At 47.2% G+C, this 24,699-nt stretch overlaps 1 protein-coding gene across 5 annotated transcripts in view; it reads left to right on the forward strand.

Moving 5' to 3' along the window:
* Sema2a (Semaphorin 2a) overlaps positions 1-24,699 on the forward strand; it is a 339,187-nt gene that overhangs the window by 304,394 nt on the left and 10,094 nt on the right. For all 5 annotated transcript variants that reach the window (XM_070665271.1, XM_070665272.1, XM_070665274.1 and 2 more), the window contains 4 exons: positions 3,756-3,843; positions 9,772-9,823; positions 23,400-23,462; positions 24,517-24,624. In XM_070665271.1, the coding sequence (XP_070521372.1) occupies positions 3,756-3,843; positions 9,772-9,823; positions 23,400-23,462; positions 24,517-24,624 (311 nt within the window). The remainder of the gene's footprint in view (positions 1-3,755; positions 3,844-9,771; positions 9,824-23,399; positions 23,463-24,516; positions 24,625-24,699) is intronic.

The raw sequence follows: 24,699 nt of genomic DNA on the forward strand, positions 1-24,699 counted from the left end.
GGATGTCCACGGGATGTCGGGTCGGTCCTTCTTCAATCGTAGAATATTATCTGAAACAAAAAAGTTACAATGAGTATTCTGTTCTGTTCACCGTTCTGTTCAATGTCTTGTTGAGCGTGTATTGTTTATGGTTACCGCGCGCTTGTTTTGGTTGCGGGCGACCGGTCGCATATTCCAATGCTAGCACAGCGAGCTCGCTCCGTTCCCCCTGCTCGCCGCGCTCCCCGCACCCACGCTCGTCGACTCCCGAACCTACGCAATACGTGCGAGAAACGAGCCCGGCTGACTGCCGCTAGCCAGCACCCATCCCTCTTCCCCGTGCTCCTCGGAGCTGCTCCGCCCGATACTTTAAATGAAACGCAATGAGAATCTCGGCCGCGACGAAGACGGGCGAGGTATAGATCTCACGTTCTCAAATTCGATCTAGAGTTCAAGTTACCACAAAATCTCGATCGCGAATGTTGCAGCTTCGATGCTCAACGTATCGTCGCTCGACTATAAGTACGGGAAATTATCGTGGAGAAATTAAAAGCGAGACGATTCACCTTTACGTATTAGGTTAAGTCGAACGTAAGTAGATTGACAACGACGGTGTCCTGTGCGAGACACAGCGGTTCATAGGGTTCCAGGGTATAGGCGAGACATCAGTACACGTTGATAATTCATGAGAGAACACGCGGAAGATGCGTCGATATCCGTTTCGAAAATCGATGCTCCGCACGCGGCCGGCGTATCTCCTCGACTGAGCAACTTGTAGCGTGGATCGTTCGCGATCAGGCGATCGATGGAGCGCTCTGATTGGTCGGCGCGCTAGGGTCTCCCACCGTAGTCACCGAGCGCCGAATAACCCTAGTTACGATTACTGTCGGTCGCGGGGAAGGTGCGGTGAGGGAAGGAAAAATCACGAAGACCGTCTTTACTTGAAATATATTAATTAAATATTAAAATTAAGTACTTAAACGCGTGTGTAACTTTTCTAACATCGCGTATATCATGCATAGATATTATGTGAAAAAATGTTTCGGACTCACCGATGGATGTGATCGCAAGAGCTAACGCAAGGTATTTCGCGTCAACCAATATCTTTATTCGCGTAGATATAAGTATTTTTCGGAGCACGAACACGCGGAGTTTTGTTACGCACAGATTGCGTGGCTCGGCAGTCGGTTCACTACTGTGGAATTCGGCGCGCGAGGCACAAAGGCCGCTACCTGTACGCGATTCAACGCGTTATAAAAGAATTTCTGTACCGAATATTACATTAATTACATAAATATTCATTTTAATATATTACGAATCCGTAATTGACAGAAGCGTCTAATATCAAAAAGTATTAAATTAATATTTAGCTCTCAAATGAATGAAATGTAGAACAATTTACACGTCTATGTATTTGCGTTGGGCAACGATTTCTGCGGCCCTCCGTTTTTAGCCCCTCTTTTTTTTTTTATTTTATCAGATGTAATGGCTGCGATAACGGTAAGATTCGTAACGATTCTAGGTCGCTGATATCCTCACGGCCTGCTTAATTAAGAAATACTGTAAAGGTATTAGGCCGTTGCCGGAACCACCGAATTCAAATGGATGGTTTCCGCAGCTGGGGTCGTTAGGGTGTTATCACGCACCGTTAACAACCTCGATTAGCGATTGTATCGTCCCTCGAAGTTCAGCTCACGTTCTTATGGGAGTGCGTCGGCGAGTAATTTACGATAAGTAGGCAACGTGTTTGCACACGTACGCGCCGTGAACGTCTTTTAATGGCGGTAAATTACACGACGGCAAATATTTGCCGGAACGAATTCTAGTAGGTGGCGGCGGTGACGACGTCATACAGTTCTCCGTCGCATCAATATTGAGCGATTAATTATTTATATTATACGCGTATCGTATGTAATTAATTAAGCAAACATTCGCTCGCGGTGTAATCGAAAATAACGCGAAGATCTTCGTGCAATAATTATTTGAGACGGCGAATATCGCGGAACCGTGGAAAATTCGAATCGCGATCGTTCAACGGGAGCGCCGCGAGGACGGTGGTGTAAATTATGCGTCGACGCAGACCCCCGAGGCCGCGTATATCTTACAAGAATAGTTTTACTGAATGAATATGCGAGAGTGGGTACCAGGGCGCGACACGTTATTACCGCAATCCGGAATGTATTCTCTTTACTCCGTACGCTTAATAAATAACGAGATACCAAAGGAGCAGGTCTGGTCGCTACATAAATAGAACTTACGTCGCGCGGCGACGTTTATCCCATTAACAATCGTGCGAGTCGCGGCGGCGCGGCCAATTTTATCCGCCGTTCAGAAATAGAATCCGCAGCCGTCAGGATGCAACAGTTATATTAGCTCGGGATACAACGTGCGACAGGTGCGGACGCTGTCTTCCGTATGCGACGGGTGGTTTAACTTTATCGCGACGATAAGGTCGAAATAACTCTTGCGCGGCGAAGACGCCCACGTGCTCGGAAGGGAGGAAAACGAGAGGCGTTCATTCAGACGAATCGGCGAAAAAACGGAGAAACGCGGAGCGCGTTCGCGAGTGAATATAAATTTCGAGATCCCTCAGGGGGTACATAGTCTAGCCGTGGTCTATCTGGGCCGATCTAACGACCTACGGGTAGCACATCGGTTTTGAATAAGTCCGACATTAGAGGGACCGTGGCGTAACGTCGGTCGTTCCGTGAAGATAAAGCAAGATCGCGAGCGTATCCCACGCGCGCGCTCTTGCGCTCGCGACGAAGAGAGAGCACGCGAAGGGTTGGCGCGCAGAGATACGGAAGAACGAAAGAGACCGGAGAAAAAGACAAAGAAAGGGGGGTGACGGGGCGAGGGATAGATACGCGGGAAGAGTAGGTCTGTTCCAGAATAAGAACCCCTTTCATTCCACGTCGGCCCCTCCTGATACCGTATAAAATATAGTATTGTTCGCGCTCTGTTAGCGCAGAGTGGAACGAGTATATTTAGAAAGGGGCTGCTTTCTTTCATATGTTAAGCAGATCAGTGTCGATGAGATAAAAAGAAGGAGAGGAAAAGACGGAGCCGAGGCAGAAAGCCGTAGACCGTTTCTTGGCCCGCGAGGCTTTCGCACTTTCGGTCAATATGCAAATTATAACCGTTCTCGACCTGATATTCTTAAGCAGTTGCGAAAGTTATCACGTTTGTCTGAAAGTATGCAGCGGGTTTTTTTTTTTCCTTTTTTTTTTTTCTTTTTTTTAAAATACTTTAGTCGTAAAGGGACGAATTGTACGCTTCTTAAATTTTCGCAAAGCACCGTCGAGAAGAGTTAAATACTTTCTTTGCCCTCAGAATTTGTTCCGAAGCGCGAGAACTCGCATTTACAGCGAGGACAATTGCGAAAGTTTTTTTTTTTCTCGCGGACGCTTCGCTCGCGAATATTAACGTGCGGCTCCTCGCGCGAGTTGATCTTCGACGTTCTCCGCGCCGGCCGATGGAACGAAAATGTCGAGCGTGCGTTACGTGCCGTGTAATTTCGACGAGTTTACGGTAGAGATAAGTCAGAGTTGACTTTAGCTGGATTACCGGCGAGGTCGGCGGGGGCGGTGGAGCGGCGCCTTACTCTATCCGGGCGTTATTATAAAAGTCGTAATGAAAATCTAACGATCCACCGAGCGCGCGGCGCGGCGCGCGGTACGCCGCGGCGGCTTCGCTGCGTTTTCCGCGGCACGGAAAATGAATTTCGCCGGCGCTACGACGTCGCATTTAATCCCCTTATTTACTTTTGCTTTCAGAACACGTGCGGGAATTCAGTTGCGGCATGCTGTACTACAGGACGCTCTACCTGGACAGTAAGAGGGACGCCCTATATGTCGGAGCTATGTAAGTAGAACTTTTTTTCCCTGGCTCCAGTAATAAAATGTCACGCCATGAAAATCCCCGGGAAAAGTTGCGACGTTCCCTCGTCAAAGCCCGAGGACACTGGTATTACGTCAGCGCGAAACGCGTGGGTGTGCGGGGTCGTGCGTGTGCCCGCGCGCGCCCGTGTACGTGACGCGCTGCGGATTTTTACGATTGCCGTGATTAAAATTCTACAGCGCGCGCGGAGCGCGTGTGGGATCGTGCCGTTTGATTGAATTTTCCGATGTCATCGAGTAATCGGATAATCTGAACTTTGAGGGATTACACCGTTACACAGATATCAGCTTTCGGGATAATAATTATCGTGGCACAGATACGATACGTCGCCCCGCATATTTATGGAGAGCGGCGGGGGGATGCGGATACGTTTAATACAAATTTTATTCCGCAATATTCAACTGTTTTGCCTCGCGATTGTACGCGCATTTCCGTTCGCTGCTTTTCTTGTTATTGTTTCGCGGAAAACCGCGGACTTATTTACTTGTCCGCCCCGCTTTACAGAAGATGATCAGAATCCTTTCGCTCTAAATGTTTCACTTTGCTGAAAGGCAATTTACTTGGAGCCTTTGAGCCGCGGAAGAAAACGGCAAGAAATGCAAACACATAATGCAAATCGAAACTGACGATCTCGGCAATTATGGTTGTCGGGGAAATGAAAAACGCCGTGTCAACAGACATCAGAAATTAATGAATTTGCTACTTCAAGCCTTCAAGCGTAACATCTTTAGACATTACCCTCGGAATTGTATATCGCGAAGTTTAATGCATATTGCAGATAATGCAAACAACGGGAAACTACCCGAGTGGAAATTTATCTAGCTAATCTGATTTTGCAGCTAGTGGTTAGATCGCGCGGATTAAATATATTTCTTAACTAGCTTGGTACTAGCTATAAATTATAAAAAAGTATTTATTACTTTGTGACTGTCTTCAAAAAATAAAGTTGTTATTTAAAAAATTTTTTTGCCTCGTACTTGTTTACTGTTTTGTTCTGATCTTACGCAACGTTCGCTGGACTGCCGAATTCGCCGGGCAAAAACTGGTTTTTGCTGTCCCCTGCCCGCGCGTCCTCCACCTTACGAATCTCGAGCGCAAGGTGCCGAGCCAAATGTAAACACACGCACGTACTCACCCTAACGCAGCGGTTCGCAGAAACCGATTAGCCTGATAAATTCGACAGTCGAGCTTTGCGTAAGATCAACACGCAACACAACAGTAGACTAGTACGCGGCGAGAAACGTTTAGACATTCAGCTTTTTTAGCTCATTATCAGTCTCGTTGTTAGTTTCAATACTAAATAGTTTTCCTAGACAGCCACGAGATGAGCCACGAATTAGCCAACTAATTATCAGGTAACGATGGGAATCAATTTCCACTCGGGTAACTAATGTTACCGCCGCTTCGCGAATAAATTTTCGTTTTACACGGCGCTGAGTATTCTACGCGCCGATCTTAATATTTCCCTAATTCTTATTTTGATTCGGAAAGCTCGCGCAATTTAGCCGTAATTAAAACTGCCACGAGGAGTTCTTTCCCGTTCCCTAGGTAGCGACGATAATCCGTTAAATCGATCAACTCTTTGTTGTTTGTACGGGTATCGCGTTACCATTTCCCCGATGGGTAACTCGATGGGAGCTAAAGCCAAAGGGCCAGCCTTGTGCTCAGACACGGCACAGATCACCGGGAGGGGGAGGGAAAGGGAGGAAGAGACGCCGCATCATTATCTCAGCGGAGCATTATTTCTTGATTCGGTCCTAGCCGCTTCTGTCGCTGCCACCCTCGGCGACCCATTCGCCAACATCCTCCCTGTTCTCCGTTCTCTTTTGTGTTCCCTCTCTCACCCCTTAATTTAGTAAATGCCAGCAAAATGTTACGAAACCCCCGGTAATGGAGACACAGCGAGAACGGTCTTCCAACTTACGGAATACGAAGAAATCCCGAGACAGGCGGGAACGACGCTTGTTTAATCTCTTTGTGAGAGGGAACAGATCGCCTTACGAAGTCCTCTCGCAGGTCGGCCCATGCACAAGGATGTTTTTCATCAATAAGATGAAACGTTTGAATTGATTTCACCGTTGCGGAATCGTTCCCGGGGCTTTAAAGATCGCGACTTGCGTTACGCGGGTAGGAAAAGTGGTAGCAATTTAATTTGCCCTTTCAAATATACGTTTATACGGAACGTTTATTATAAAATATTAATGCTCAAATTGCCCTTTTGTTTTAAATAACAAAGTGAAATTGCGGTAAATCTCAAATGTAAAGGGAAATCAAATAGCGGAAGACACATATGAATCATATTTTTGCGGGGACCGAAAAATAAAATATCGCAAATCGCATAAAAATTTCCACTTTTGAAATAACTGCTCCCTCTCGCTTTCTCCTTTTTCCTTCTCTTTCATCTTTGCGACGGGATGAGTTCGCCATATGGGGCGACAAAAGAAAAAGGGCAGTTACGATAAATTGCATTTCCCAAGGAAAGCGGCTACTTTGACTTCAACGTTTCCCGTTTCCTGGCTTCGTTCCACGTGCTTGCGCCGTCTTGTACATACATACGTATCTATCTACGAAACTACGATATCGGGGAGAATTCCGATAAGGGTTTGAAAGAAAATCGTTTCCAATACTTTCGTTTTGTCAGCGATAGGAGATATTTAAGCATCCGCGATCTCGGGCACATAATTTTTTACGCGGTTTTAAAACATTTCAATCCTTTATCGGGAGCCACTCGCGTGACGTCGCGACGCTTTTCTCTCGTCCACGTTGCACCCGTTCTTCGTGGCGCCGTTTTTCCTCCGTTATCGCGCGCGACGATCGATACACGCGCGAGCATCGTTCCTCGTTAATTAGAAAGGTGATAGCCATTAATTGTAGTTTGAGAATCGGCACCCGCGTTGCGGTTCGCTCCGCAATTAAGGTACGCTAATTGAACGCTTCCAATTATCAAGCCAGAGGCCGCTGGCGAGAAGTGCACAGAAAAAAAAAAAAAAAAAAAAAAAAAATATATATATATACATATATATACATGTATACATAGCTCGCTTATATCCGCGTCTGCCGCGCGTCTAGCGAAACGAGATAAAAATTCGATCATATTTTCGGTCTCGTTCGGTCACACCTGTCGTTTTTCTCGCCAGACTTCTGCTGCGGCCGCGCGACAACAATTCGGTAGGAAAAGCGGCCGGGGATTAACGTGTCGCGTCTAGTCGCGATCGGTTTCCCTCTTAATTGTCCCCAATAACCGTTTCCGGGAACGCAATGGGGAGATTTCACCTTCGTAATGCTCGGTGAAACAACCTGGGTAAGAGCCCGAAGATAGCGCCGGAGAAGTGAGTTACGATCGCGAGTGTTAGCGAGGTGAAAACGGTCCGCGGGGTTTGCGGCGCGGCGGTGCGAGCCGCGCGGCCAATTGTGGCTCCGTGGCTCTCTTTCTTTCTTCAGGCATCACCGGCGGTGTGTTAGCATTTCGGATGTCGTATATCGATTTAGCGGATTACCCCGTTCGGGCTGCAACTGGTAAAATTGTATGGAAGAATTGGGTTAAATCTAATTCACGCCCGAGATCGCGTTTTTCAATCGTAACATGCTCCACCCCCGCCGCTCTTTTTACTCCCCCCCTCCTCCCCCCCCGCTCGGTGGCGCCCGCGGTATATTTTCATTATTATTTCATGAAAAGTGACGTATTAAAACGTCAGAGCTACATTGTGGTTTATTGAAACGCGGACGTGAACGTTACCCCGACGCGCGTGCACGCTCGTTGATTTATACCGGGAATTATTAAAATCGTTCTATTATGTTAAACCCGCTCTCTTCTCGCGGATATACATCTCTTTCCCGAAGGCGTCGGGGGTAAATAGCACTGTTGCAAACGCCATTTCCCTGGCCCCTTGTCATGTATTCCCCTAAAGCAGCGCGGAAAGGAGACGAGGGTGGGCCCGAGGGGGGGGAAGAAGAGGGGGGAGGGTTAGATCTCGACGCGCCTGGATAATGCATCCCAGGTCAGAGCTGTCCGTCACGCACAACCACAAATTCAGACAACGACGCTTTTCGGATTTCGCCGGGCATTCGTCAGGCACCTTCTCGCCCACGGTGAAAATGTCCGTATTACGCAAGCGAAACCCTATGCCCGACGTGAAAGCGGTGCAGCTGTTATCTCAAACCGCGACCTATTTCGGACGGAAACACGAACAACTCGCACGGTCATACGCGCGGGGGCGGCATTGTTTAGACTGTCCCGCAGACGTTGCGCGGATCCCGACCGTTAATTAAGTCTTTGTTCCTATTTACATAATTAGCAATGAAATTTGTTGAAATTTCGCCCGCGGTCTGCGAGGCGCTTTTAATAGTTTAAGAAATTGCTGTACGACCTCGGCAAACTGCTCGAGATTTTAATTAAACTTTCCCTCGAAAGCCCTTAAGGCAATGTAAAATGTTAAATTGAACCGAATTCTTTCCACCCCCTCCCCCCTCCCTGATTCTCAAGTAACACTTTCTTTATTTTTAGAAAATGCTCCACTTCTCGCGGAAGCGTGTCAATGAGATCTTAATGAAATTTTTTTCCCTCCGCGATTTTCAGCAGCGAAGTAATTTCTCGGTTTGATTACGCACGTTTTACCAATTGGATTTCAAAGCGACTGAGCGATGACTTCGCAACAGCAGCCCGCGCCGTTTACGCCGAGTTTCCTCCCACAAATTACTTTCCTACGAATTTTTTCTTTCGGTTGCATGAACGACGTGCTAGCACGTAGACGATACTCCCTTCCGCTTCCCCTCCCCTCTCGTTGCGTTTCCTTTCCACCTGGTGAACCCTCTAAAAGTTCGCCGAGACGAAAGTTCGACGCGGGTAGATTCTAAAGTACGGATTTGTTTTTCCAACATCGGTATTTACTTTTTCACGGCGCGATGCACAGAATGAATGAAAAAGGAGAGCCGCTGAGGGATAGGTCTTCTCTTCCATCTTCTCTTTCTCTATTCCTTCCTCCCTCCCCCCTTTTTTTTTTCGCGTTCCGCGAGCGCATTCCGTCTGACTGCGTATTTCTATTGAAAGGCGATGATGAATGGCTATTGGGATAAAGTTATGCGGCGCGCCGGCGTTAATGTTGCGAAACACACACATTTGAAAACTGGGTAAATTCGATTTACGATCGGCGGTGCCCACCGCCGCGGAGCGTATATACCTTTCACGTATGATCGAGCGCAGCACCTCAGATTGCCGCCGCGATGGTCGCGTGGAGATTTATATGAATGCCGTCGCAGTTTCCGGCGGTGATAGCGGCCAGCTTCTGTATTCATCGGAACACGTTTCGCTGCGACGTTGAAACGTGGAAATTAATGCCGCGTACAGCCGACACGAAATTACTAATGACAGCCATATCGGCCGCAAAACGTACGGAAGCTCCTCGCGACCCGTTGCGTAATCCGTGGCTATTTATCCGGCCTCGCTGACTCCGATTTTTATTACGTCTTATCCGTCTCGAACGTGAACAACGATCTCTTCCGTGGAATAAAATCGTAATAAAAGCAAACGGGTAAAAAGAGCGACGTGACTTCGGCCGGCGTCGTGCAAAGAAAAGACAACGCCGAACTCGGTCAGGAAAAGAGAGCTCGTCCCACTTTGCTCTCTTCCCGGTTTCCTTTCCCGAGCGCCCTCATAGAAATTCCGTGCCGTTCCGCTGGCGTTTCGCCGCGCGGTGGAGTGCCGTAAGCAAAGTGCCGCGGTGCTACACGACCCATACATAACCGCGGCGAGATAAGGTAGGGTCGAGTCACGGAGAGTAATGCATCTCGCAGACGTTGGGAATGAAAATTTACCCCCGCGACCCTTTCCGTCTATCGCGACCACGCTTAATTCGACCGTTACGCTAACACGAAACTTTCCGCTTCTGCTTTCAGGGACAAGATCTTCAAGCTGAATCTGAGCAACATCAGTCATTCCAACTGCGAGGTGAGTTTCGCACAACTTTTATAATATCAATCGCCATCGATTAGCCTTCGTTACGATCTAATTAATACGTACGTCGGCCGGGCGTTATTTCGCCCCCGCATCGAATTCACGTTTGACTCAACAAATTAAACCCATAATTAAATTCGCATTTAGCTTTAAACGTGAAAACGTGATCCGCCCTGTGTTTCACTATGACGAAGTTTCTCGAAACAACTTACTCGCAGAACTTTAACAAGGTTTATAACTTTTAATTACGTAATACGTGCGAAAAGTTTAATATATCTGAACGTTTTTCGTATTTAAACGTGTAAGAATAGTAGTCTTTATAATTATACTTTAGAGATACAAAGGAGTCTAAATGGAGTAAAATTAAGTAATATTAAACCCGATTTTATCCGCTATATTATATTAGATATAAGCATTCATTTTTTTCAATTTTTTTTTTCTTTTAAGTCGCGCGTAAAAGACTCGTTTGCCAGTAAATCTCAGTTTAGTTTCCTCCACGCGTTGTTTTCTCTCACGACTTACTCCCCCCTCGCTTCTCCCGTTCTCATATCGATTAGCATCAAATGTCGCATAATATTTGGCCCCCCGTTTGAGAGAGGGCGATAAAACCAGACCCCGGTCGTAACTCGGAAAGTGGGCTGCAGTCGTCCCCATAAAACTGTCAATCATGCATAGCCAAGCGAAACGACACCGACGTCATCGGGACAGCTGACGCGTATCTGCCGGCTAAGCGATCCATTGTAGACGAATGAATCGTACAATGATTTTTCCACCGTTTCTCCCTCGCTCGGCGGGGTTTCGGTTTAAAAGCTCGTACACCGTACTCGCGAAGTGCGCGTTTGCGTATCGTACCACGCGGCGTCGAGTTACACATGTCGCGCGAGATATAAATAATTATAAGTGCATTTTAATTACAAAATAGTAACACTTTTTTTTCTTTTCTTTTTTTTTTTTTTTTTACGTACATGAAAGCTATTAAATGGTTCGCAGTAAACGCGAGGATCTTGGAGGTTGAATGAAAATTGTTACGTTGAGATTTTTGTTTCTGATGCGTTCGCGGTCAGCTGCCAGACGCTCGCCCGAGAGAGAAAATTGCTTTTTAACCCTCCACGTTCGCGACAAGATGCGACGAGTCGCTTCCACCTGGCGGTGGCTATCTACGATTCCGTTCATTCGGTTGACTCTAACAGGGAACGAAATCCGATCGTGGAACGTTGTTCATCGATTTGTTCCTTTCGGAGAGACAACGAACGCCCTGTGGCTGAATTGGAAAATCGCCGTGCTTCCTCCACCTACCTCGACCTATCCTCTCGACCTACAGCTTCCGGCAAGAAGTTCGTATCTTCAAGTACTTCGCGCAGTGTTGGAGTTTCCGCGCGTTATCGCGATTTTACAGTGTCGGTTTCTACTGTTAGAGAAAATAGGCGGGTTACCTCGGACTTTCCTTGTGAAAGAGGTGAAGGATGCTCGACCGGTATAACAAAACACTTTGACCGACTAATATATACACCCGGCGGAACATTTTATTTGAAAGAAACTTATTCCGAATGATTTTAACCATCGCTTTGTGCCAGCGAGGCATATATGTTTCTTTAAAAAAGATATTAGAAGCGCGAGGATAATAAGTTATTTTTATTCTTTTCGAAGAATAAAGAATTTCATAATTGTCGCATCTATCGGGTCGAATTTACATACAAATTTTGATGAAGGGAGAAAATTATTTTTTAAATAGATTAAACGATAAAAAGAAAAAGGATAAAATAATCCTCCGATATAGAGAGAGACAGGACGATTCGGAAATGCAATTGTATTTATATTATTGAATCCACTTTCCGTAGCGAAAATGAAAATCGCCCTTCGAACGGATAGAAAGGGAGAGAGGAGGCTGGTATGACATTTCTCGTCGGTTTTCATGCCAGATGTGACGATTGTGGTAGCGCTGAAACTAATTTTAACATGGATGACAATGCGGTCAGTGGACACATAGGAAGCGGAAATGCGAAAACGTCGAAGCACAGCGTTATAGTTATTCTCGCCTCCGGGCGCTTCGCCGGGTCGGTCGTAATCATTAAATAGATACATGAAGCGAATTGATATACACGCGCGAGTTATTCAGCACGGACGAGTCGTTTCGCTCAAGTTACTCGAAAACGCTCACCGCGGACCGATACAGGGTTTACACGAACGTAACTCACGTTCCTTACGTGTTAGGTTTTCGTTGAGGCAGCTTGCACGAAAATATGTTAACGATAACGAAGAAGTTTTGCATGCACACGTGACCCGAAGTTCGAGAAGGCGACGAAGCTACGGCGAAAATAATTTCTGACGATTGCATTTGTCGGGGATAAATAATTAATTTGTTGCGTGACTGTGCTATATAATTCCATACGCGTTAAACTGTGAAACGTGTCGGCGCGCGAAACACGAAAATATTTATTGAACTGATTTCACCACCAGATTTGTTTTTTTTTTTTTTTTTTTTTTTTCTCCCCGCAAATTTTATCGCCGTCTGATTCTGTTATTTTGTGACGTGAATGCTCGGTCCATTCGGTTCGGTTACAACGAAATCGCATCGCGAGGCTGCTATCACCGCAGAGTTCGATCCCATTGAGAGTTAACGGGCACGGAATTTCGATTTTTGTTCGCAGTGATATGCGATTGTAAAGCGCTAGCGTGGGTCCGAGCAGACCGCTGCCCCCTTCTCCCGTTCCCCTTGCTAAGTCCCCCGGGGCACTTCGGTTTGCGGAGGGATGCTGTCGTGGGGTGTACCGGAAAACGAGATACGCGGGCGTGAAGTGAAGGAAACGCCAGAAAGAATACCGCGCGTACGGTGATACAATTTCACATTTTGCATATATATACATGATGATCGTCCGGCTACCAAAGGCGAGAAGGATCGCTGCGGCCGCTGTGAGGGAAATACAATACCGAATGAGGTCAGAGCGGCTAGGTAGTGTTAGTCGTGTGCACGTACGTCGGTCGGGCGTGTTAAAAAGAGGCCAAGTCAAACGGAAGACTTTTATAAAAGCAAGAACACCAAATAATCGTCTGAATATTGAGTTACGCTCGCCGCGCTCGTAAAAATTTAAATGATATATGCAATAATCTTTTTTTTTAATATCGACTTGTAATATTAAAATTTAATATTACGACATTTCGAACGTATTCCAAAACTTTACTAACGACTAACGTTGCGTTTCAACTCCGTCTTTCGCCGAAAGGACGATAGAAAATTTGTTCAGGGTCCGCTTTTTGTTTTCCATAAAATTTCCATCCGCGTGGCACTTAGTTACGTTGGAATAAGCGGCGAAAGAAAGGAGCGGGGAACACCGGAAAGACTGTGTTACACGAGATTTAAGATGTACATTTAAAACGGCGTATTTTCGAGCGGGAGCGAAAGTGAGAATGGAAATTTGGATACATTTGAGACGGACCCGGGGTGGGTCGATCTCGATAACATCGCCGCGACGTGAGACCCACCCTTCGCTCCAGAGACAATGCCCCATGCTAATCCTGCCTCTGTTACAATTTCATAAGGGGAAGAAACGTTTCGTGCGTCCGCCCTGAGGGACCACACGCGTTCCGGGCGAGTTATAGTACGTGGCTAGAATAGATGGCCGGGAGGTTTAAAGCTCGCATATCCTACAAAGGGACGGTTTCTGCACGACGCCCGAAGAATACATGTGAAACGAGGTGTACGGGGACTCTCCCCCTCCCCGTTCCTGGCGTTTCAAGAGTGGCCGGCAAAACAGGTCGATGTAATTAACGCGCATTTTTAAAGAAGATATCCGCGCCGGCGAATATTTGCGGCGTTTAGTAAATCGATCGGTAGGTTTTATTATGCGGACATTTCAGTCCTTACGTCGGAGAGAAATTGCGGGTGTATTTTTGTCCTGCGTTGTGTTGCAGTTAAAAAAAAATAAAATAATATAAAAAAAATAAATAAAATATTTTTTATGGCGGGGGGAAAAAAAGGTAACCTTTTTTTTTTCAACTAAACTCACACGTTTCGTGGAAATACAACGTTAACCGCTTTGCGGTTTTGAGCTATAACCGGCAAACCAGGTAATTCCATTTTCCACGTGCGCCCATGCAATTTTTGTATTTTTATCATCGCCTTCGAGGAGACGTGCCTCGAACGATAAGACTGGTCTCACTCGAGATCACCTATTTTTTTTGCGCCTTACATCTTGACTGTACCGCTCGAGTTTGCGCGATTCAAGGGGGGGTGAGAGGGACTCGATTTGCGGCGGAGCGGGCGTTATGGTAAGACGAAATCGTCTGATCGATCTCGAACGACCGGCAATACAAGCATCGATCGCGCTATCGTGGAAAAGGAGTCGTCCATCCGTTGATCGCGTAACGAATTCCGACGTTGGATGCTCGGCCGAGACGAGCTCGGCCGCGCCGTGAATAAAGCATGCGGTCGTTCGACGAAGAGAAGCGGGAAGCGATTGCAGAAAGAGCGGGATGCATCCGGTATAGGTAGAAGGCGCCCCGCGCGAGTGGGATGGGGCAAATGGAGTAAAAGTCAAATGCGAAACTCGCCGAGAAAATCGGAATCTATAAACCACCGCTACGTCCAATAAAGCAACGTCCAATCGAGAACGAGCGGGGATTCAACGTTCCGCCGACAACGATCGCCCGCAACCGGGGGATGCAATACGTATAGAGATATTGCACGAAAATCGTTCGGCGTGAAGGAGATTGGCCTAAGACCGATGGACCGAGCCCGATACAGGTTTACTCGCCGGTGCTAAAGTATTAAGAAACTCTTCGCGGGATTTACGCGGCTGTAAAATCGCGCCCGGGATACGCGGCGGCCCTCGATCGAAAGAATCGCGCGATGAAGGTGAGGAGTACTTGACATTCCGATGCACACGTGCACGCGGGTGCACGTGACCGACGTAGGGCGGCACGTGCTCGGGGTGCGCCCGCCCGCGCGCGCGACCCGGTAAACAATTTCGTCGACATCTGAAATGTAAACGGGCCGACCCTGCGTCGCTCGCTAAAATGATGGTATTAAATATACATTTAGCACCGGGCCACTACGTATATACGTAACTTCTTCCAGCCGCGTTTTCCTCGGGAACGTCAAGCCCTAACTCGTCGCGCGTCCGCCTTCTCTCATCCGGCTCTTTCAGCTAGGGAAAGATGGGTGCTTGCCCTTCCGCGGGACGCAGGGTTTATTGCAACGATGAATTCGGTATAAGATCGTGGCGAAATTTCAGTTCGACAAGCTCCCCCTCCTCCGGTCAGTAAATGGATATTTATCGCAAAATTTGCAGCTACGACGCGCCCGATAATGCCTTTACATTTTTTAAATACTCTTGAAAAATAAACCAATACATTTTTTTTTATATATAATGCAACTGAGTTGAAGAGTTAGGAGTCGAGAGTTTTGAAAAAAAAATTTCGATAATACTCGTTTATAAATGTCACTTACCACATAACATTCCTAAACTAGAATCTTTATTCGACTTATTATTTTTTTCTTTTTTTTTTTCTACGCGATATTTTTAGTACTCGTTCATTCTTCGATATTCTAAGCGCATCAGACGGTACGTTCCCCTTTTAGAATCATCTAAAGCCGATTATCGCATACGAACGGTTCTTGTGAAGTGCATAAATAGTACATACACATCGTCACGTTATCGACAAGCTGGTAAATTACATTATGCGTCGATATATTTACAGGCTATATTGAAAGTGGTGTTAAGCGCGAGTATCGTCTTCCACGAGCTCTCGCTTCGACGAGAAATTAATTACAGGGCTTTCTTGCGAGGCAACGTGTCCCTTCGTCGTATATTACTTCGCTCGCACCCTCGCAAACTCGCAAGCAGGTTACCGAATGGTCGCAGTTTCTTCGGCGTCTCGCAGATGCGCCTTTATAAATCAGTTTCTCCTGTAATCAAGTGGAAGTGTACTACCCCGTGGAAGCAAAGGACAACAACGCCGAGCGCGAAATGAAAAATTTTCGAACTTCCGCTCGGACCTCTTGTTTCTCGATTTTCCGCAACTCGTCCTCGTATACACTTTCCATTTTCTTGATTTTTCCCCATCTTCTTTTTCCTACCGCGGCGCGCCAATTTCGCGCGTACCAGAAATGAATTTGCCCTCGGGCGAACGGCACTTCTTTCGCCTGGGTAATACACCGTCATCAGACGCGAGTTACGAAAAAACTTCGACCGATAATTCACTTCCCCGTGCTCCTCTCATTAATTTGCATTGAATTCCTTATTTTTTTAATTCTCGAATTTTCAGAGCGCCGACGGGGAAAAGCGAGAAAAATCACAATTCACGCTCCGATACGTCTCTGTTTATATGCCTGTGGAAAATCGGAAGGCGAACTTCGCGCGAAATTGAAAACGTAAGGCGAGAAAAACAAGCGGGGGGTTGGCGCGGATGGGAGGGAAGAAAAAAAAGAAAACGCGATAGAAACTGCGTTCCAAGAGTGAAACGTGTCGGCGGTCTCTGTTCTTAGTCCACGTCTGAGGTGGAAAACCTCCTCCAGTCGTCGGTGCAAACACCGAAATTGTAAACAGAGGATCCTCGACGGAGCTCACTACCAGACTCGTCCCAGATGGTGTTCCTCAACGACGTTGGTAATTGCAGACTACGAAACTGCCCTATTACCCGACGAAGTGACTGTCAACAGCACTTCCTCTTCGATCTTCGTCGTCACCTTCGCAGCCGCCGTTATTCCACGAGGTTCGATCCCACGTTATCGCTATCCTCGCTACTAAAAATTTTTTTCCCCGTTCCAATTATCGAACTTCGCCGTTCGAATAAATTTGTACGCGCCTTATTACATAATTAGAAAACTGCTGCACCGGCGAATTAAATAAAAGTCGTATAAATATTAATATAATTATTTTACGAATGTATTTTACGTCGTTACGTCGCATTCATTTTTTTTTTTTGTATATTTTATTTATAATTAAAGACCCGGAGACTCATCGCTCTTAATCGCTATTAATTGCCCTCCCCTCCCCTCGTTTTTTCCCTCGGCGTTCCTTGAGCTGCGCTCGTTTTTGTCGCGCGAATCACGAATCGCGCAAGAAAAGGCACGATACGCGCACATGGTTAGCAGTAAAAAGAGGTAGAACAGTGAAACTCTCGTGCGAAAGGAAAGGCGTTGCACGGTGCGGGTGAAACTAGAGTGCCTTCTCTTGCGAATTTATGGTGAAAGTGTTTAAATAGCCATACAGACTCTCCACCCGTCGTCCTTGTCGTCCTCGTCCTTGTCGCCGTCGCCGTCACCGTCACCGTCGCCATCGTGTAAAATGCTTCGTCCCAGACTACCATTAAAACGCTCGTGGAAAAAAAGAAAAAGGACCAGAGAACCGCGGTACTCAAATACACTTTACGGCACAACGAGAATCGCGCGAACGATTCTAAATTGCTCAAAGGAGTTTTTACGTTTGGACTCGGCTCTCGCGACGAATGCTCTTTTAAGCTAATGAGGATGTTACCCGCGCGGTTATAAAATCACAGGCTAAAACGAGCTCTTGTCTGTGGCACAGTGATGTATACAAATAAGCGAATTGATGAAATACGAAGGCGGACTATCAACGTTACGAAGCGATTCCGTACAGTTTAACGGGGCATATTACGCGCGTCTGCGCCGACGGTGGAAATCAGATCGATAATTTCTTATCTCCGGATGGAAGCTACGTCCTTCGCGAACTTCCCGACGTGCTGGAACTTTAGTCGTTAAGGAATTCCTTCTGGTTCATTGACTTACCGTAATTGATACGAATAACCGAAAAGCTTTCCGCTGCCCCGGCAGCCGATCGCTCAAGCGGCGAGCTGTCGGCGCGCGTAGCGAGAATTGCAAGAGCGGAGTGTATCATCGTGCGAGGGCAGATTATTTATCGCTCGATATTTGATCGATGACGACGCGACATCGGTATGCATTGGGGTTGACCCTCGAAAAACACCCCTCCCTCCCTTTGGCAGTACAGATAGCGCCGGTGCTGCAGGCGTAAGAAGTAAATCACAAAAATGGAAATCCACGATATCGGATTGGAATCAATATTGAATGCAGATTGAATCCCAGGCTCTCTCACTCTTTTCTCCGCCCCCTTCCCCGTCTCTGCCCTCCGCGCGTCTCCGAACGTACGAGGCCGCGGCAGAGCGAAAAGGTGCGGAGTGACGGCTTCCATTAGGAAAAAGTGACTTACGGCGCCGATCGACAACGAAAGGCACTTTTCGTCCTCCTGAAAACGTCAGGTCAGTTCGCGAAAATTTTATGCGTAACGAAGGTTACCACCTGACGCGACTGCGAATCGAGAACGTAGATATCATCCGGCGCTAAAGGGACAGTACGATGCCGCTTGATCGTACGTCACGTCATCGTGAATTTATTACGCGCGCATTCAACTTTTCTTACGCCGCGAGTCGGTGGCATCATTGAGCTTTTCTTTTCCCGGGCGATATCTCAAAACCTATCGGCTGAGCAAAAAGATTCGAATGGGAAAAGGAGAAGTTTCGGAGGGGCGTAAAGATTTTTTTTGTAAATTATTTGCCACGAAAATAAAAGATATTAAATTTTTTTTCTTTTTTTTCCCTTCGGTACGACGCGACGGAATATGGCGCGTGATCAGGAGACCTTGAGGGGATCCCGTCTCCTAACGGTCCAATGCCCGGCATTACTATTTGATGAGATAAAAAGCGCCGCGGTGGCCTCGGCTCGTGAATTTTTAAGGGAGCCTCGCAGGTACCGTTACGTTCCTCGAGTTTCCGAGGTTAGGGGGTGTCGATACCCGGGGGATGCCACAGTAGTCTTCTATCTTTAATATTTTAGCACGGTAAATTATACGATTCCTCATCCCCCTCCGTACGTATGCTGATCTTCGGCTTTCTTCATCTACTTCTCGTCCTCTGACGTTGGAAAAAACCTTGATCCGCGTAAATGTTTTTTTATTTACCTTCCGAAGGGTATACGTGCACAAACCTTTTTTTTTATAATTTAAACAGAAAGAGCGCGTTTTTAATATTATTCGCGATAATAATATGAAAAAGTCGTAACACTTAATTCTATTAAAATCATTTACGAAATTAGTCTAATAAATTCATTGTTCGTATTCAGTGATATCTCAGAGTGTGAATCATACTCAAAGATAATTACAACCCGTTTGCGTGTCTCAGCGGTACGTTTATAGTCGTTTATAGTCTCGCTAGGCGCCAGTTTCATTGGCGTTAGCCAAATGGCTGAAGAGACGAAAATCAGCAGCGGCATCGACAAAGGCTAAAACACGCGAATGGTACAGTACGTCTTCGTTTCGAGGAAACTAATCATCCGCGGGCCCTTTTTGGTTATACGAAGCATGCACGGCGCGCATACAGAAATTTTCAATGCGCGTGAATTGCGACGATGATTAAGCCCGAAAGTGTAACAAAGAGAGAGAGAGAGAGAGAGAGAGAGAGAGAGAGAGAGAGAGAGAGAGAGAGAGAGAGAGAGAGAGAGAGAGAGAGAGAGAGAGAGAGAGAGAGAGAGAGAGAGAGAGAGAGAGAGAGAGAGAGAGAGAGAGAGAGAGAGAGAGAGAGAGAGAGAGAGAGAGAGAGAGAGAGAGAGAGAGAGAGAGAGAGAGAGAGAGAGAGAGAGAGAGAGAGAGAGAGAGAGAGAGAGAGAGAGAGAGAGAGAGAGAGAGAGAGAGAGAGAGAGAGAGAGAGAGAGAGAGAGAGAGAGAGAGAGAGAGAGAGAGAGAGAGAGAGAGAGAGAGAGAGAGAGAGAGAGAGAGAGAGAGAGAGAGAGAGAGAGAGAGAGAGAGAGAGAGAGAGAGAGAGAGAGAGAGAGAGAGAGAGAGAGAGAGAGAGAGAGAGAGAGAGAGAGAGAGAGAGAGAGAGAGAGAGAGAGAGAGAGAGAGAGAGAGAGAGAGAGAGAGAGAGAGAGAGAGAGAGAGAGAGAGAGAGAGAGAGAGAGAGAGAGAGAGAGAGAGAGAGAGAGAGAGAGAGAGAGAGAGAGAGAGAGAGAGAGAGAGAGAGAGAGAGAGAGAGAGAGAGAGAGAGAGAGAGAGAGAGAGAGAGAGAGAGAGAGAGAGAGAGAGAGAGAGAGAGAGAGAGAGAGAGAGAGAGAGAGAGAGAGAGAGAGAGAGAGAGAGAGAGAGAGAGAGAGAGAGAGAGAGAGAGAGAGAGAGAGAGAGAGAGAGAGAGAGAGAGAGAGAGAGAGAGAGAGAGAGAGAGAGAGAGAGAGAGAGAGAGAGAGAGAGAGAGAGAGAGAGAGAGAGAGAGAGAGAGAGAGAGAGAGAGAGAGAGAGAGAGAGAGAGAGAGAGAGAGAGAGAGAGAGAGAGAGAGAGAGAGAGAGAGAGAGAGAGAGAGAGAGAGAGAGAGAGAGAGAGAGAGAGAGAGAGAGAGAGAGAGAGAGAGAGAGAGAGAGAGAGAGAGAGAGAGAGAGAGAGAGAGAGAGAGAGAGAGAGAGAGAGAGAGAGAGAGAGAGAGAGAGAGAGAGAGAGAGAGAGAGAGAGAGAGAGAGAGAGAGAGAGAGAGAGAGAGAGAGAGAGAGAGAGAGAGAGAGAGAGAGAGAGAGAGAGAGAGAGAGAGAGAGAGAGAGAGAGAGAGAGAGAGAGAGAGAGAGAGAGAGAGAGAGAGAGAGAGAGAGAGAGAGAGAGAGAGAGAGAGAGAGAGAGAGAGAGAGAGAGAGAGAGAGAGAGAGAGAGAGAGAGAGAGAGAGAGAGAGAGAGAGAGAGAGAGAGAAAGAGAAGGGCGGACGGACAGACTAACGAGTACGCGAGCGATAACAACTTTCGGAACTCTCTTCCTCGCAGCGCCATTATCTTGTCAAGAATTTAATCGAGCCGACCCGAATATTAAAAGTCTGAAGCTATCATCATGTTTCAGCGATTTGTAAGTCTTCTAACGGGAAAAGAACATGAAAGAGGCCCTTTACCTAAAAAGTATAAGAGTCGAATGCAGAAAATTTCAAAATAATATCCCTCGAGAATTTTCTTTCGCGTTATGTTTCGTTCGTCGATTTTCGAGTTGAATGTAAAATTTTTCGCACAATGACTTCGAAGTGATGATACGGAACGGACCGCGTTAACGAATGGGGGAGTAATGTGACATCCAGCGGAGATGATAGGGGAAAATCTGCGACAGTCGGATTCCCGGAGTTTAGGGCACACACCGGGCGGGTGAGAGGCGATAGGGAGATGGGAGATATTTCTGTTTAATAGTCGGCGTATCACGCCGGTAATGGAAGCCGAGGCGTTTGCATGCCGCGAGGCACGCTCTGGTGCTATAAAGTTAATGGCGTCATAGGCGGCGCGATAAAATGATGCATCGCGGCTTGGCGACAGTATTATTGCCGACAGCTGCACCTACGTGCAACCCTTTCAAATCCTTAATGCTCGAATTGATAACTCGCGAGGTAACGCGCATACGTGCTTCTTATCCCAATCGTAATGTCACGCTCGAAATAAAATTAAAACGCTGACAGTCACATTTTTTTTAAAACCACGCCTGGCTTGCGCGATCGGATATAAATATGTAGTTGCTTAATCAAAAGCAAATGCGTTTAATTCGGCTCGGAAAAAAAATTTTTTTTTCTTTTTTTTTTTTAATAATTGATTTTGAAAGCACACGCTGTAATGTTCGTGTATTCAGTGGAAGAGCACGAGGCTTGAAAGCCTTTTCCTCTCCGTCTATATCTCCTCCGTCGCAAGATTTCGCGCCCGTCGACTGCTTTTCGCTATTTCTCGCCGTCTCCGTGCTCTCGTCTCCGTGTCGAGCTTACGGACGGATTGTAATGATTAGTATAACGAGAAGATCCGTGGCAGGGGCTTACGGGTAAGCGCGGATACCGGGAATTGCTCCGCTTTTAATTACCGCCGAGCTGCCGGCTGTGTACACCGACGCCTTAATGCACTGCGGTGCTTAACGAGTAATACGTCGTTATCAACGCTCATGCGGCCGGCGAGTAAGGCTCAGGTCGTTAAATAATTTTAACCATTCTCCGAGGAACTTGCACTTGGGCCAATCTCGGGATCTTCGCGAGGGATTGCCGCATGGGTGAGGAAGGCCGGATCGAAGGAGGCTAAATCAAGAAGAATAATACAGAGCCGACCGGAATAAGACGGTCCGCGAATAGTCTGTTATCGCCGTGCTATTATTCCGCGTAATGGTGCGCTCGTCGAGAACCTTCGAGTCCGAGTTATCGCAGTCACGGGCACGTTTACTCGCGCCAAGTTTCACGCCACGTTGCTTGTAAGTGGATTATGCTTATAATGGGACATTCCGTAGGATTCCAAAGGATCGCTCCGAATATCGCGAACGTATATACCCGCGTGCGATCCCGTGGTAAATCATGCTCGTATCCGCCTCAACCGCCGCTCGCCTGGATTCTCGCCAACGTACATCCCTATCCGACAAATTGTGCATAGGATGTGACTTTTAAGAGCTCAGCGAATCGTACGTAGAAACAATATTGTATATTTATCCGCGCCGCAATGCGGGGATTTCAATGCGTTACGGTTGGCGCGGCCCCGTCGCCCCCGAGTTCATTCACTTTCGAGCGCAAAATCGCAAACGACGCTGCATGCGACGTTCTTGACTTCCTTATCGCGATTGCCGTCGCGCGCGGAGTTCCCTCCAGAGGAGCGGAGGATGAGTCACGGTGATACCGATTTCACCGCGCGGAGACTACGGTTCAAAGCCTGCTCTCGTCTGCGGCCGCTCGTTCAACGCTCGTTGCGACGCGGAGCGATTCTTTCGGTAATTTATTGGCCGTAGATCAACGTCGGGAAAACGCTGCTTCGGCTCACCCTTGCGCCCGGGACAATGTCGAGCATCGACGCTCGCTATTTCTGGCCGTGACACTCCCGTGGAGCGGCACGCGATGTCCGCGGGAGATCGATCGTTAGTTCTACGTTTCGGACGATTGACCTTGCAAACGAACCACTTCCTGCGCCACGATTGCGTTCCGCCGGCGTACGTACACATAAAAGAGCGCCGCGACGCTGGGAAGGGATCGTTGCATTTGCGAGGCGTACTTTTCTTAAATATTTTCACGTAGGAACACAAGCTACAATCCGGAACGGCGTAAAGAATATTACGAGAACGAGAGCCGTATCCGAAACGACCGGGGACGCATTTTAAAGCAGAGAGAAGAAGCAGGCTTCGTTATCTTTTCTCGCGCGAAGATCTCGAAACCGCGAATATTGGCTCTTTATACTAGTGCGTTACGGGTGCGTTTCTGGTGCCTTTTCCACCACGTTACGAGCGGCTGCTGCGTCGGTGGCGCAACACAGGGTTTGCGAAATGTGAAGTATGCACTTCTAACACTTCTCGTAAGGTCGAGCGACCGTCCGTAAGAAAGAGGCACTTTGCAAAGAGAAGTCCTGCAGATTTTCTCTCAAAAGATATATAATTTTAGGGTCGCTTCTGACGAAATAGAGATCTTCTCGTCTTTCTACTAAAATATTCCAATTGTTTCGGGTCTCATGAATAATATCACAAGAAATATTATACCTGTATATGGACACGTGACAAATAGCCCACGGTTTTTTGAACAATTTCGTTACAATTTGCAATACAATGTGACGTAATTTATGTTTTTCTTTGTTACAGAGAGACGCTCTGAATTTGGAACCCAACAACGTTGCAAATTGCGTATCGAAAGGCAAATCAGAGGTAAGGTTCTACTCTCGCAATTTGGTTCGCGCTCCGTTTCACATTGCTCGCCGCCTTTGAGACGAATTTTAATTCCGGCACCGGCAAACTGACCTGTATGCACCCCGAAACGAGAAATGCCAGCGAATTGTGATTGCACAAAAAGACGTCGAACGTAACGCCGCGGTCGTCGAGGAGAGAAAGAAAGCCCCGAACAGCTGACGTGCTGTAAAATAAAAAAATAAAAAAAAAAGAAAACTCATCCCTTTGAAGTCGCGCAACGATGAAAAGAAAGACGCGAGCTTGCTTTTTAATAGACACCGCGGTGTCGCTCGGAACCAAGAGAGAATGCATCTCACTTGTATCTTTAGCGCAAAGAGCTCGCACCGCGGTATTCTTCGTACCGAGTAATCTGCATCGGCTCCTACATCTCTCTGAATTAATGTACAAGTATATTTACAGCTCCACCCGGCGACACTTCTCTTCATTTCATCTATTTTAATCCGATAAATATTAATGAATCCCGGCATAAATATTGTAAAGCCGAGAGGAATTCTGCGCGCGGCGGTGCCCTTCGCAAATTGCGCCGCGCCGTTCTATCTCGGCCGAAAATTAAAGTTAATCATGGGGCTCTAAATTTTTTTTTTTCTTTTTTTTTTAACACGCGTCCATTTTTATTCATGCCTCGAAATCGCGGCGGCGTTAGCCGCGGCGGTGAAACGAACACGGCGTGTTTCGCCGCGTGGTGCGCGCCCGTCCGCGCTTATCACAGCTTCATTCGTATGCACCGTGTATGCGTCGTCGTCGAGGTGTAAGGTCCACGCAAATATTCCCTACGTGACGACAAAGCCAATTCATTTCCCGCGCACCGATTCGCCGCGAAATACGCGCGCGACGTGATCGACCGCGACGACTCCGGGGGCGCACGCGACACGATCTTTCGCTTTTCCGAAGAGTCCGAAAAAAGCGCACGGCGCTCCCGTCTAACGCGCGCCACGTCGTGCCGACTTTTCTCGTTGCCGATGCACGTCACACCGTCGAATTTAATTCACCCTGCGAACCGTTCTCTTTCCAGCACTTCGATTGCCGGAACCACATAAGGGTGATACAACCGATGGGAGACGGAAATCGGCTTTACATGTGCGGTACGAACGCGCACTCGCCCAAGGACTGGGTGATTTACGTAAGTACTCATATCACTTTAATGTAATAAAAAGAATAAACGTTCGTGAAACACGCACGTAAGGCTTGTAAGAGA

The sequence above is a fragment of the Cardiocondyla obscurior genome, linkage group LG13 (genome assembly GCF_019399895.1).
Source record: "Cardiocondyla obscurior isolate alpha-2009 linkage group LG13, Cobs3.1, whole genome shotgun sequence".
NCBI classification, from domain to species: domain Eukaryota; kingdom Metazoa; phylum Arthropoda; class Insecta; order Hymenoptera; family Formicidae; genus Cardiocondyla; species Cardiocondyla obscurior.